General features: G+C 36.3%; 2 protein-coding genes across 2 annotated transcripts in view; both read right to left on the minus strand.

Annotated features, from left to right (window-relative positions):
- The window catches only part of LOC310726363 (uncharacterized protein), a 336,210-nt gene that overhangs the window by 159,950 nt on the left and 161,687 nt on the right, over nt 1-14,573 (minus strand). The window lies entirely within an intron of this gene.
- cUnh14orf119 (chromosome Un C14orf119 homolog) lies at nt 8,056-14,527 on the minus strand. Its single transcript, XM_083541187.1, has 3 exons — nt 14,226-14,527; nt 12,504-12,905; nt 8,056-8,256 (listed from the first exon to the last, which is right to left on the minus strand). The coding sequence occupies exons 2-3, from the start codon at nt 12,900-12,902 to the stop codon at nt 8,083-8,085; spliced, it is 573 nt and encodes a 190-aa protein (XP_083397313.1). The 5' UTR covers nt 12,903-12,905; nt 14,226-14,527; the 3' UTR covers nt 8,056-8,082.

Below are 14,573 nucleotides of genomic sequence, written 5' to 3' on the forward strand. Positions count from 1 at the left end.
TTGTACAATAATTTAGTTGGTTAATTTAGTGCTGTTTGTTTCTGTATGTGTGCTTTAAGTTATTCTGACAATTATTTTCTCCGCTGGTAAGGTGGGAGGACTTTATGTAATATTACTTAGTTGGAATTTGTTGATTCTCTCTCTTGTTGTCTGCTGTCTCTCATTAGTAATATCAGGTAGATAATTCCTCTTCTTCTTTTTTCAGATGCTCTTGTTAGGGGTCACCACAGCGGATCATCCGTCTCCAAATCACTTCCATCAACACATCCATAAACCTCTTCCTTGGAATTCCTCTTGATGGCTTCATCTTCAGCATTCTCCTGGGAGCTCCATCCTCAGCATTCTTCTACCGATGTAGCCCATGAACTTCCTCTGCACATGACCAAACCATTTCAGTCGTGCCTCTCTCACCTTGTCTCCAAAACTTCCATACATGAGCAGTCTTTCTAATGAAGTCATTTCTAATCCTCTCCATCCTCAGCACTCCCAAAGAAAATCTCAGCAACTGTTATTTCCAGCTCTGTTATTTCCAGCTCTGCCTTCTGTCTTTACTGTCTACTGTCTACTCTCTACTGTCTGCGCAATTTCAATCAGCAATCAACTGCCAGTTTGCTGTAATGAAAGTTGATTCTATTTTATTTTCAGTCTCCCATTACTCTCTTCATTTTCACTGACCAAAACCAGGATATCTGCACAGAATCCAGCTACACTGGCTGTTCTGTCTTCTGCTTATGTAGAGAGTGTGGGAAAAGTCATGAATGACCTTTGTAAGGTTGATGAGGGTGACAATAGTGAATGATACCAAGTGATGATCAGAGTCCTGGACTGGGTAGCATTCTGCCCTCTGACACACACGAGAGGAAACATCCTAGACCTCACCCCTCTCTATCTACAGAGGTAAATGCTACCCAGTCCAGGACTCCGACCATCACTTGGTATCATTCACTATTGTCCTCCTCATCAACCTTACAAATAACCATCAACATTTCTCTCCCACTTGCCAAAACCTCCACTCTACCTTTCCTCACTTTCCCTATGCTTGAACCTTCTCTGTCCTCTATTTTCTGAACTAATTCTTCAGTTTATCTCTTAAAAGTAAGTATTTGTCAGTGAACCTCTCATTCCCATCAAAATGAAAAATCGCTTTGTCATTGTTCACAAACAAGATCATCAAAATGTTTAGTCATGTTATCAGTATGACGGTGCACATTTTCAGGATTTTATGATATGATATAAACTACGGTTTGGATTACAGATTGAAAATGCACAAGGTTTAATTTTTTCTGGCAAATACGGATTTCAACAGCACAAATTCATGTATTTGATTGCATATTTCATTTATATTGATTGCAGAAGAACGCGTTCACATGTTTACTGAACAGTAGTAGTTCAAGGCTTCAATGAACTTCCCTAGATGTCCGTACAGCGGAGTCCCTGACTATCTTTAAGTGATGGTTGAAGACCTTCCTCTTCATAAAACACTTAAATTATACCTTTCCAAGTTTGCTTTGTAAAAATCAAGAATTGTAGTCTGATTTATATTAAGTTTGTAATCTGGCGTACCAGTGTAGATTTATTTATTGCTAGAGACTCAAAGCACTTTTATACGTCGCTCTGGATAAGGGTGTCTGCTAAATGCCGCAAATTTAAATGTAAATGTAATGGTGTCTTTTCGTTTCTTGGTTGTTCATCCATTTTCAGAAATTGTGAGTTTTGAGAATTATCAGAAATTCTGTGTTTTGTTCTGTCCAAATGAAGGTTCAAAAGATTCACCTTTGACCTATTTTAGAGAACTAGATAATTATTGGTTGATCTCATTCACCTTCATTAGTGACATTCAAGATTCATCTGCACAATTCATCAATTCAAGACACATTTACCAAAAATTTTTATAAATATAACTATATTTAATATAGATTTTAGACGACAGATGATGGCAACTGGTTTAACCATTTTGCATAAAAAAAAACTGATGCTTAGATGTTTTGGGGGTTAAAACTATTTAAGTGAAACCAGTACAATATATTTTGATCAACACGACATAATCAATTAAATGAATGTACAAAAGCATTCGCAATTTGATCAAGAAATGTTCTTATGATGAGCACAAATGACAATGATTGTGGAGGTTCAACAAGTAGTTTTGAGAATTTCATTTCTGATCTAAAAAAACGCTCCAAAGCAACTGAGAAAAACTGCAATAAGACAAAAAAAACTATTTGAATGATTGTAGTATTAGGCTGCAACATAAAATAAAATAAAAAAGTGAAGGGGGTCTGAATACTTTATCTTCCAAATGCACTGAAACTCCATGTTGCAAGTAATTAATGGTGTAGTAGTAATTTTCTACTGTGGACTGTAAGATTTGTTATGGGGTGAGGATGTGGCAGAAGGTGGCAAAGTCTTCAGGAGTAAGGGATGTGAGAAGAGTAGAAGGAGACATTGGGTTTAGGGACCATAAAAAAAAAATTTGCCTGGATCATGTGCACCTGCATCTAGCTTTTGTTTGTAAAAGGCAGTATTACAGTTTTTCTCAGTTGCTTTGGAAAAATTATTAAATAATTATATATTAATTATATTATAATATATTAAACTTTATTTTTTGTAAATGGGACTTGAATTGATGAATTGTGCAGATGAATCTTGAATGTCACTAATGAAGGAGAGGAATGCATCAGATCAACCAATAATTAACTAGTTCTCTAAAACAGGTCAAAGGTGAATCTGGTGAACCTTCAATTAGAGATTTAATACAGACAGAGCAAAACACATTTAGTTATACATTCTGTAAATAGATGAACAACTAAGAAACAAACGAACACTTGTACAGTACAGTAAAAGTGTGAATCCTGTTCGGTCTCTTACAATCAACATAAATCAAAAATGCAATCAAATAAATGCTTTATTTAAAAAATCATTTGTGCTACTGAAATTAATAGATACCAAACAGAAGAAAGGCACATTTTGTGCATTTTCAGTCACTGTGATCCAAACCATAGTTTCTTCTTCTTCTCCTTTCGGCTGCTTCCATTAGGGGTCGCCACAGCGGATCATCCGTCTCCATACCACCCTGTCCTCTATATCTGCCTCTTTTACACCAACTACCTGCATGTCTTCCCTCACCACATCCATGAACCTCCTCCTTGGCCTTCCTCTTTTCCTCCTACCTGGTGGCTCCATCTTCAGCATTTTTCTACCAATATAATTCATGTCCCTTCTCTGCACATGTCCAAACCATCTCAATCTCGCCTCCCTCACCTTGTCACCAAAACATCCTACATGCGCTGTCCCTCTAATAAACTCATTTCTAATCTTGTCCAAACCATAGTTTATATCAACAAATACTGAAACTGTGCAGCGTCATACTGACAACATGATTAAACATTTAAGATTATTTTGTTTGTGAACAATGACAAAGGGACTTTTCATTTTGACAGACAGACAGACAGACAGACAGACAGACAGATAGATAGATAGATAGATAGATAGATAGATAGATAGATAGATAGATAGATAGATAGATAGATAGATAGGTAGATAGGTAGATAGATAGATAGATCATTTAACCATGTCAATTTTTTTTTTTTTGAAAGATAACAAGAGAATTAATATATACAGTAGATCAGGGTTGGCCAACCCGCGGCTCTCGAGCCACATGCGGCTCTTTGCCTGGTTTCATGCGGCTCTTACATTCATATCGAAGTTTGTTTGTGTGTTTTTTTATGTGCGTGTTCGCTTCGCTTGAGTTCAATACGGTATTTTTAAGACTTAATTGATCTCACCCCTACTGGGAAACTTTGCGATATTTTCATCTCACGCACGTGCGCATTTGACGAAAATACCGTATTGAACTCAAGCAAAGCGAACACGCACATTTAAAAAAAACACAAACTTCCTTATGCAAATTGTTTACTTACATTTTAAGTAAACAGTTTGTGTCAAGTTCGCTGTCAAAAAGGCAGGAAAAAAATGCACAGCAAAACAAAAATATGAAGATGAACACAGGACGTTTTTAACAGAGTGGGAGAGTTTATATTTTTTTTGTTGAACGTAATGACGTCATTGTGCCTTATGTCAGGCGTCATTAGCGCATTTCAAATCTTCATCGCCTCTTCAGCTCACTCCATGCTAACATCAACCAGGAATTTCCAAAAGGGACTGAACTTCACAAGCACAAGTTAGTCACTTTGAAAAGTCAGGCAGAAAAGCAGATACAGTTTTCCCAAAAATCTAGCTTTAAATTTGGCTTGGAACATTACACGGGCTAAAAAGCCATACAATGAAGGGGAGTTCGTTAAATAATGCCTCAGTAACGTTGTTGAAATCTTTTCTTCTGAAAACGACAAACTAAAGCGCATTGTATCAGACGTGCAACTTTCCCTCCACACTGTTGAACACAGAATATGGGACATTAACACGGCTATTGAATCACAGTTGCACCCTGACCTGGAATGCCAGAAGTCCCACTAAGCAACATGCATAGTAAAATAAAAAACGCTATTGTAAATTATTATATATTTTTTTTAATTGTGGACTTGGTTGAACTGACAGTGTGTGTGTGTGTGTGTGTGTGTGTGTGTGTGTGTGTGTGTGTGTGTGTGTGTGTGTGTGTGAGAGAGAGAGGAAGGGATGGGTGATGTTCATGTGTGCCCATGTGTATGATGTGGCTCTTTGCGGTAACACAGTAAAAAATGTGGCTTTTGGTCTCTGACTGGTTGGCCACCCCTGCAGTAGATATACAGTATATGAAGAAGTATATAAAGTAAATAAAGCTGATGAGCTAAAGAGTTGATCCTAAGACTAAGAATATAACCTCCTGTAGCTCTCATTATTTCACTGTAAAATTAGTTTCTAATATCTCAACTCTTCATCTAAAACATCGATTTGGCGGCTGTTAAAGTGTTTAACCAGCAGGAGGCACTGCAGTTTTTCCGTTTTTTTGTTTTTTTTTACATCAACACACTGATCCAGTGGGCCCAGTTTCCAAACACTTTTCGCAGACATTCTTTTTCGGTGTTTACTGCAAACTTAACATTAAATGCCCTTTTTTTTGCACAAGCTTAAGCTTGTTCTCAACACATAAATGTCCACTGTAAGATTGCCCACTGTAACATTTCCCTAATCTATTGACATGAACCACTAAAACAAGATGATCAAAATGATGCACTTCTGTTAGTGGTTATAATATTATGGGATTGGTCTTGGTTAATAAATAGCATGTTATTTTGGTAAACCATTTAACTTTTTTTTAAGGCTTTTCTCTCATTCATCTCTATGTGCACAGTGGTGGAGTGAAAAATCTGAAATCTGTAGATATTATTAGTTTTTCTCAGTTGCTTTGGAGCGTTTATCAGATCAGAAATGAAATTCTCAAAACTACTTGTTTGACCTCCACATCATTTAGTCACATGTGAACATCATAAGAACATTTCTTGTTGTTTTGATCAAATTGTGAATGCTTTTGTACATTCATTTTATCGATTGTGTACAATTGACTGCTGTTTTCTACATTATCAGTTGTTTATGTTCATGTTGATCAAAATATATTATACTGGTTTCACCTGGTCAATGAATTAGAATGTAGTAGCCTTTCGTGCTGTTTGAGACAAATACATTTGTTTGCTAATTCCTACTTCATTACCTTTGATATAAAAGATAATAATAATATGTAAAAAATAAAAATAAAAACTTTAAACCTAATTAAGAATTATCTGATGACTTTTTTCAAGTGGTGAACTGCCCTGAATCAGGTGTAGAACTGAGTTCCTCAAATTAGATTGGTCTGATTTATTAAACTGTATGTCATCAAGTTTGAGAAGAGATCTATGCACATTTGATGAGTCAGCTTCAGCTATATACAGTGAGGAAAATAAGTATTTGAACACCCTGCTATTTTGCAAGTTCTCCCACTTAGAAATCATGGAGGGGTCTGAAATTGTCATCGTAGGTGCATGTCCACATAATCTAAAAAACAAAATCCAGAAATCACAATGTATGATTTTGTAACTATTTATTTGTATGATACAGCTGCAAATAAGTATTTGAACACCTGAGAAAGTCAATGTTAGTATTTGGTACAGAAGCCTTTGTTTGCAATTACAGAGGTCAAACGTTTCCTGTAGTTTTTCACCAGGTTTGCACACACTGCAGGAGGGATTTTGGCCCACTCCTCCACACAGATCTTCTCTAGATCAGTCAGGTTTCTGGCCTGTCGCTGAGAAACATGGAGTTTGAGCCCCCTCCAAAGATTCTCTATTGGGTTTAGGTCTGGAGACTGGCTAGGCCACGCCAGAACCTTGATATGCTTCTTACAGGGCCACTCCTTGGTTATCCTGGCTGTGTGCTTCGGGTCATTGTCATGTTGGAAGACCCAGCCTCGACCCATCTACAATGCTCTATCTGAGAGAAGGAGGTTGTTCTCCAAAATCTCGCAATACATGGCCCCGGTCATCCTCTCCTTAATACAGTGCAGTCGCCCTGTCCCATGTGCAGAAAAACACCACCAAAGCATGATGCTACCACCCCCATGCTTCACAGTAGGGATGGTGTTCTTGGGATGGTACTCATCATACTTCTTCCTCCAAACACCGTTAGTGGAATTATGACCCAAAAGTTATATTTTGGTCTCATCTGACCACATGACTTTTTCCCATGACTCCCCTGGATCATCCAAATGGTAATTGGCAAACTTAAGACGTGCCTGGACATGTGCTGGTTTAAGCAGGGGAACCTTCCGTGCCATGCATGATTTCAAACCATGACGTCTTAGTGTATTACCAACAGTAACCTTGGAAACGGTGGTCCCAGCTCTTTTCAGGTCATTGACCAGCTCCTTCCGTGTAGTTCTGGGCTGATTTCTCACCTTCCTTAGGATCATTGAGACCCCACGAGGTGAGATCTTGCATGGAGCCCCAGTCCGAGGGAGACTGACAGTCATGTTTAGCTTCTTCCATTTTCTAATGATTGCTCCAACAGTGGACCTTTTTTCACCAAGCTGCTTGGCAATTTCCCCGTAGCCCTTTCCAGCCTTGTGGAGGTGTACAATTTTGTCTCTAGTGTCTTTGGACAGCTCTTTGGTCTTGGCCATGTTAGTAGTTGGATTCTTACTGATTGTATGGGGTGTACAGGTGTCTTTATGCAGCTAACGACCTCAAACAGGTGCATCTAATTTAGGATAATAAATGTAGTGGAGGTGGACATTTTAAAGGCAGACTAACAGGTCTTTGAGGGTCAGAATTCTAGCTGATAGACAGGTGTTCAAATACTTATTTGCAGCTGTATCATACAAATAAATAGTTTAAAAATCATATATTGTGATTTCTGGATTTTTTTTTTTAGATTATGTCTCTCACAGTGGACATGCACCTACGATGACAATTTCAGACCCCTCCATGATTTCTAAGTGGGAGAACTTGCAAAATAGCAGGGTGTTCAAATACTTATTTTCCTCACTCTAAATGCTTTCTATTCAAATGTGTAGATTTAAATGATGAGACTGAATGAAATGTCTGGAATCCGCTGTCTGATCGTGTAAGATGATTTAGAATTAAGGGTAACTGTTAAATTACTCAGTTTATCTGGACATGTGCATCACACTGTCTATGATCAGCATTGCTTATCTTGATTCCCTTTGTCATTTGTCCAGTTTCCACCCCATCCAAATACATGCATGTAGGTGATTTTGCTATGCTAAACTGGATGTGAATGTGTGGATTACTCTGTGATAAACTGCCATCCAATCTGCGTTGAGTTCTCTTCCTTGTGGCCATTACAGAACTGGCTCCAGATCCATCATGACCTGACTGGTTTACTTATAATATTATATTATTTATATTATTAATATGATGTGCATTTATTACAAATTTTATTTCAACGGGGGTTTACATAAACTAGATCTTAGGACATAATGAACAATAGAAAATATCTGGCTTTTAGACCACATAATGTACAATATATGCATAAGTACAGAGCACATACAACTTTGCCACTCTTCTTAAGTAAACATACTTTACATTAATATCAGTAGGTATGAAAATGGCAAACATGAAACAAAAGTGGAAAAAATACTAATTTATTAGAACATCAGTCTCTTCCTGCCGTATTAGCAAGCTGTTTGTAGAACTGTGCAACAAAAACTGGATCCTTTTCATCCAGGCTGGTCAAAAAGACATTCCTTTCCTCATCAGTCCATGTATCAAACCACTGTGTCCACAGCTTTAACTGACACTCAAAAATGTTGGGAGGGCAGTCCTTCACCTGAAGTGCAGAGGGAGAGACAGATTTTACAGTCGACATCATGCCAAAGTGCATATTTGCATTTTTCAGAGTGACTGAAAAGAAAAATGGAAAAAAATGTTTTCACAGACAAATTTCTAGTAATTAAAGATGCTTTGTTCATGCACAAAATATCAAACAAAAAATATCTTCCAAGCTTATAAATGTGGGCTCATTACCACAGATGAATAAAATGTAGATAGAGGTTGACCGATTTGACCATAAGGATAGCTAGATTGGATTGTACTTGCCGATTAAACTGATTAAACAACTGATAAATTGGATACTGGATTTAAAAAACATTCCATGTAAAATAGTACTGAACTTTATTACAAAAATAATAAAAATGCTACTGAATCATGAAAATGTGCTAAATGAATAAAAAATGAATATAAATATTTGGGATGCAACAACTAATCGATCAAATTGACAATTAAACTTGCCATTATCGATTAGTTGGCCTTCTCAAGTTCCAGTTTAGCGTGACATTAAGACAACAGAGCCTCTAGCGAAAATAGTGGAGTACAGGGTCAACCAGCAGCAGGAACAAGTGTGGGTCCAAAGTCATCCAAGGCAATGGGAGCTTTTTATATAGAACGCAATAAAGAAGACTGTAACCTGGAAGCTATGAATGGAAGTACTGCAGTGATGCACGAGCACACAAAAACACACTGGTGTCAAGGATGAAGGCGAAAAATCAGCACAGTGAGTAAAAACTGTAGAATCCTCATCATGTGAAAAAGTTATAGTTTAATGAAGTGCTATTGTGTAAACTGTTTGTAACTTCGGAACAGTCGCACTGGTTAAATTCCTTTTAGAGCATTTGACTACTACAACAGTAACTACTACATTCAAGTGCTTGTTTTCAATGTTTATATGTTTAATTTATCCATGTAATTTCATTATTATACAAAATGTAATTAATTATATGTTCTAGATGCTTATATCATAACTGAACAAAAAGCTGTATTTTAAACAAAAATTGTCAAAACAATGTTATATTATATTTTATATTGATTTTTAAACAGGGTTGGCAACTTGCCATCTGCAAAATACAATACAAAATATGGTTTCACCTTTTTCTACTCAAATGCTGTGTTTTGTTTAGTTTTTTATAGAAACAACCCAGCACGAGTGAACCTGTTCACGGAAAAATCCCCCATTCACTCCACAACAAGCAGCTACTATAAGCTTTAAAATGTCTGAATTAAAGATAGCTAAACTCAATATGTGGCTTTTATTTTTTTTTTATTACACTTTTATACAAATAAAACCCTAATTTAGAGTTTTTATACTTAAGCAAAACATCTCATTAATTTTTCTTTAACCCAATTAAACTGGAAAAAATTCATAATTGTCAGATTAATCAATTATTGAAATAATCGTTGCAGCCCTATTAATTATATTAATAAATATTGAGGAAAATAATGACATGCATTCAAAAAATCCATGCATTATAGATCCAGTTGGTGTTGGATCCATAATGATCATAGAAATTGAGCTATTTTATGAGATCCACAACTTCAACTGGCTGTATAAGACTGTAGTAAAGGCCATTACTCATAATCACTCACTCATTGTGATCCGAGCAGATCATGAAGGTTGGAGCAATGCCTGGCAGTGGAAGGCATTGCTACAACCTGCTACAACACTGGTTGCTCTCGTCTTGCACACGTCTAAAGAATATGGATTGAAACTGTGTTTGAATTGCAAATTTACATTCACTATCCATCTTACAGACACCTGCGCAGTTATCTAATCAGCCATGCATGTGTAAGCAGCACGATGCATACAATCACAGATCATGCACCATTTATGTCTACATCAAACAACAGAATAAAGAAAAACTGTAATCTTTGTGGCAATGGTATAGCTGTTAGTGACAAAAGGCTGTTTAAAGTATTTCAGAAACAGCTGATATCATTGTAATTTCACACACAACAGATTAGAGCTAACATTAATGTTGCAGAAATCAAAAAACATCCTGTATGCAGACGTTGTGCAATAAATTAAAATCTTGTTGATTAGCAAGATCACAGGGAAAACAACCAGACTAGAAGTCCATAGTAACGCCAAGAATCTGAGGCTATCATGGGTACAGACTCACCCAAACTAGACAGCTGAAAACTGGAAAAAAGACCAGACTCAGCTGTTTAGGAGCCAAAGGAGTCAGCTCATATTGCTGAGCTGCACCAAATGATCTGGCTCACAAAAAGAGCTGGAATTCCTTTCATTTCTGGACTAAAAAAATAACGATTTACTGAAGACAGTTCTGTAAGAAAGGGTGGGAAATTGCTGCTCAGACTGTGTGCACAGTGGTTACACTAAAATATTCAAGGATATAATTAAAGCAGCAGTTACTTTAATAAACTATTAATACACGGACTGATTCTTTATTGTTCTGTTATTCTTCAGCAGGAGTCCCCATTCACCAGGCTGCAGACCAGCACCAGGCCGTGGACCATTTGGTACCAGTTTTTTAATTTTTATTTATTTCTATTTTATTGACTTTCCTGGTCTGAAGGGTGTTTCATAAAAATAAAAAAAATAAAAAAAATAATAATAATAATAAATAAAAAGACTTTTTTCACCTGTGCCAATTTCCTGCACTTGTTCCAATTAAAGTTTTTTTGCATTGATAAATGTATCTGATTCTGCATTATGGTGAATTACATTTTCATTATATATGTAAATTAATTAATAATCAAATCATATAATGTATAATAGTATGCACGTTATTATGCATGAAAATATTTGTTCAAAATAAACATAAGTATTTTTTATTGTAAAGCTTAATTTCAAACAGCAAGTCTTTTTTAGAATGAAAAAATAAACTTTTTTAAATAAAATGAATAATATTTAAAATTTGTTTAGCTAAAGCAATGTTGTACTTAATAATCATCAATTTGCACAATTTCTGTTAAGTTTTTACCCTGAATAGTAGTACCTATCTGTCAATTTACTTTAAAGATTTTGTTTAAAAAGTGTTCTGAAATTCTGAATAAATGTCTTGAGTGCTGTGCCAAGTTTCTTGTCTGTTGTAAATAATTTACCTAAATGCACTGTACGACGCTTCTATTCCAGAAGGTGGTTCGATCAGTAGTGTGAAGTGTAAAGTTGCTGAAATACAACTATATTTATTGCATTTACCAGCTTTACACTACATTTCAAATGATCAATTCAGTTCTGCAAACCTGCCCCGGGTTTAAGTCAGAAGTTCATTTCTACCGTTTTGTACGAATGAATCATAGAAAATTTTCGAATAAAAATACTTTCATATAATTTTCATAATAAACGCTTTCATTACTTTCATCACATACCCAATTGATCAGAAGTTTACACGTAGCGTTTGGCTGCATTGTTTTTTAATGTGCGAGTGTGTAGGTCTCCAGTATCCAGTAGAGGGTTGGGCTTGTGAAGGTAATTCTTGCATTTGATGTCCTAAAGCAATTGTGCTCAATTTTGGTGGTGTTCCCAGGGTTATTGTTTATTTAGAATTTCCTGGCTCATGAATTGAGATGTTACTTTAAAGAACCCTCACAGGATGCTGCCCCATGCTTCGTGGTTGAGATGGTGTTCTTCCTCTATCAAAGCTTCACTCTTTTTCCTCCGAAATATAAATATGACCAATACGGCCAAACAGCTGTTATTATTTTATTATACATTTCTCCAAAAACTCAAATCTTTGCCCCCATGTGCACATGCCAATTGTAGTCTGCCTTTTTATTTTACTGTGGATCGAAATACTTTAATTAGCTATTGTTCTGGGAATGTTATTTTTTTTGCACCAAATTACATTCTTCTCTAGAAGGCAGAATTAGTCTTTTTCCTAATAAGTGTTATGTGTGTGTTAACTTCTGGCATTTGGAAATTGCTTCCAAAATTAAACCCGAAATGAGGTACAAATGATATACACTATATATTCTTCTTCAACTCACTCCATGAACATTTTCAGTGGAGGATAAGGAGAAGCAGACAGGACAGCTTACAACCAGGCAGTCAGAAACTCTGCAACCACCAAGATCTCTCTATAGCATATAAGCTGAATAAAATTTAACAATTATACATAGTTACTACTTCTTACTCATGTAAGTGCAGTGCAACAATAAAGGAATCAAGGCTACATTTGTCAAAATGATGACGTGAACAATCGATGTGATATTTCTGACTGATTAGTCTGAATAATAATAATAATAATAATAATAATATTTAATAATAATAATAATCACCTGAAGATTATTAAGGTGCTCCAATAAGCTGCAAACCTTTCCTGGCACTGCCTTTGAAATCAGATCTTGAAGAAAGCGTTCTCTCTGTGAGGAACCCCAGCCAAGAAACCAGCTAACCACACAGCGCTGTTCCTGGAGAGTCACGTATGAGAGAGGCACTGGACCATCACTCTGGTTAAGGAAAGAGATATGCAAATGCTCTCCCACTCTTGGGAATGCCATGTCCTGTGAAGCAGTAGGATAGGATGTGATGGGTGATTGGAGGCTTTGAGGCCAGCCTTGGCCTTCAGATAAAGCTACTGGTACAGCTGATCTGGGGTTTGACTCAAGGCAAGCATGATTATCCATTGTGGACGGTGGTAGGCTTGCTTCTTGCAGGGCATGATGAAACCAGGCCATTTTCTAAGATACACAAAATGCAATATTTAAAAACTGAACTTTAAAGCATTTGATTGATAAATATAAGTCATTAGTAGTCTCGAATCACTGACCCCATTAGTCACCCTTAGAGACTACTGATATTTTTTTTAGGTAGCTGAAAATTAATGCTAATTTATAGTCCCCGTTCCATAGCACCTAAATATACAGCATCTAAAAGCGTTTTAATGCCCCACTGCTCACTACACAGTTAAACTTGCCGATTTCTGTTTAATAGGAATAATCTTCATTACTGTAACCATTCATTATTTGTGTCACAGTTTTTATACTTGCAGACAACAAAATTATCTGTACATTTCTTGTCTACTTACAAATCTCCAATACACCATATGCCTTTGTCAGCACAAATAAAGAACATCTTGTCCACAATCCATTACCTACTTATTATTATTATTATTAAAATGATCTAATTCTCGAAGTAACCTGCAAGCAAAAATATAGGGATAAATCTTTTGTGTGAAAAATTACTCATGTGGCAGTAGCATGATGCATTAAATCACACAGATACAAGCCAAGAGCTTCAGTTAATACACGATGGTGCAAAAAACATAATTTGCACAAGCACATGGTTTATCAAACAAAAGAGAACAGAAAAAGTGCACGTTTTCCAACAAATAAAACGTTTTTTCCTCAAACTGCCAGGCCACTGTATAAGATGTTTTTGGATGCGGTAGTATTGCAATTTTTCCCTTCACTTGTACTAGGAGACTCAAACCTGTACCTGCACATGACAATGCACAAAGCCAGATCCATGACTTTACATTACATTATATGGAGTGAAAGATTCTGACCTCTTTGGCCTGCCATAGAGCACTGACCTCAACCTTATTAAAGACCTTTAGGATGAATTAGAATGCTGCCTGCACCAGTACCTCGAGTTAGGAAGCATAAAGCACACATTTTCACAAACAAAAAAACACTTCAGCATCCAGTGGAACATCTTCCCCGAAGAGTGAAGAAGGTAATGGAGACAGAATGTGGAATCTGATGTTCAAAATGCACCATATGAATCTTATGGTCGGGTGTCCACTAACTTTTGCTTGTGCAGGCCATTATATATATTTAACAAAATAACTGCATGAAAGTCGATTCAGTTATTCGGAATTATATTTAATATATATATATATATATATATATATATATATATATATATATATATATATATATATATATATATATATATATATATGCATGAGAAAAAGATTCACTTGATTGAGTGTAAAAAGACTTATGATATCATGATTATGCACGCGCGCTTAAAAAAAAGAAAAAAGAAATACTTACGAGTGATGCAGAACAGAAAACAAGCGCCTGTCGATTCTGTGAGAGAAGAAACTCATAACCGCTCAAAATAAACACAATTTTCACATCGTCCCATTTGTTTTAACTGGAAATCTGCCTGAAATCCTCCCACGCGCGTTTACATCTATTATAGTTTTGTGTGTGTATTTGTTTGTTTGCTGTTTAATATTCGTCATATAAACTTAAGATGGTAAAGCGGAAGTTTCTTCGTCTTCGTGGTTAGCAGAGCGGCGTAACATCGCCACCTATGGATCTGGAGTAGAGCAAACTCACGCTTTTCCCGATGTTCCCCAGTTCACACACACACACGCCCTGTTCACACCTGAAATA

The sequence above is a fragment of the Silurus aristotelis genome (assembly GCF_946808225.1).
Source record: "Silurus aristotelis genome assembly, chromosome: 5".
Taxonomy (NCBI): Eukaryota; Metazoa; Chordata; class Actinopteri; order Siluriformes; family Siluridae; genus Silurus; species Silurus aristotelis.

Bases quoted from the DNA above. Each gene is read 5' to 3' on its own strand.
- cUnh14orf119 (XM_083541187.1), bottom strand. From the start codon at position 12,902: ATGGCCTGGTTTCATCATGCCCTGCAAGAAGCAAGCCTACCACCGTCC. The intron at 8,257-12,503 runs GTGATTATTATT...TCTGCACTTCAG, and splicing joins AGCACCTTAATAATCTTCAG to GTGAAGGACTGCCCTCCCAA.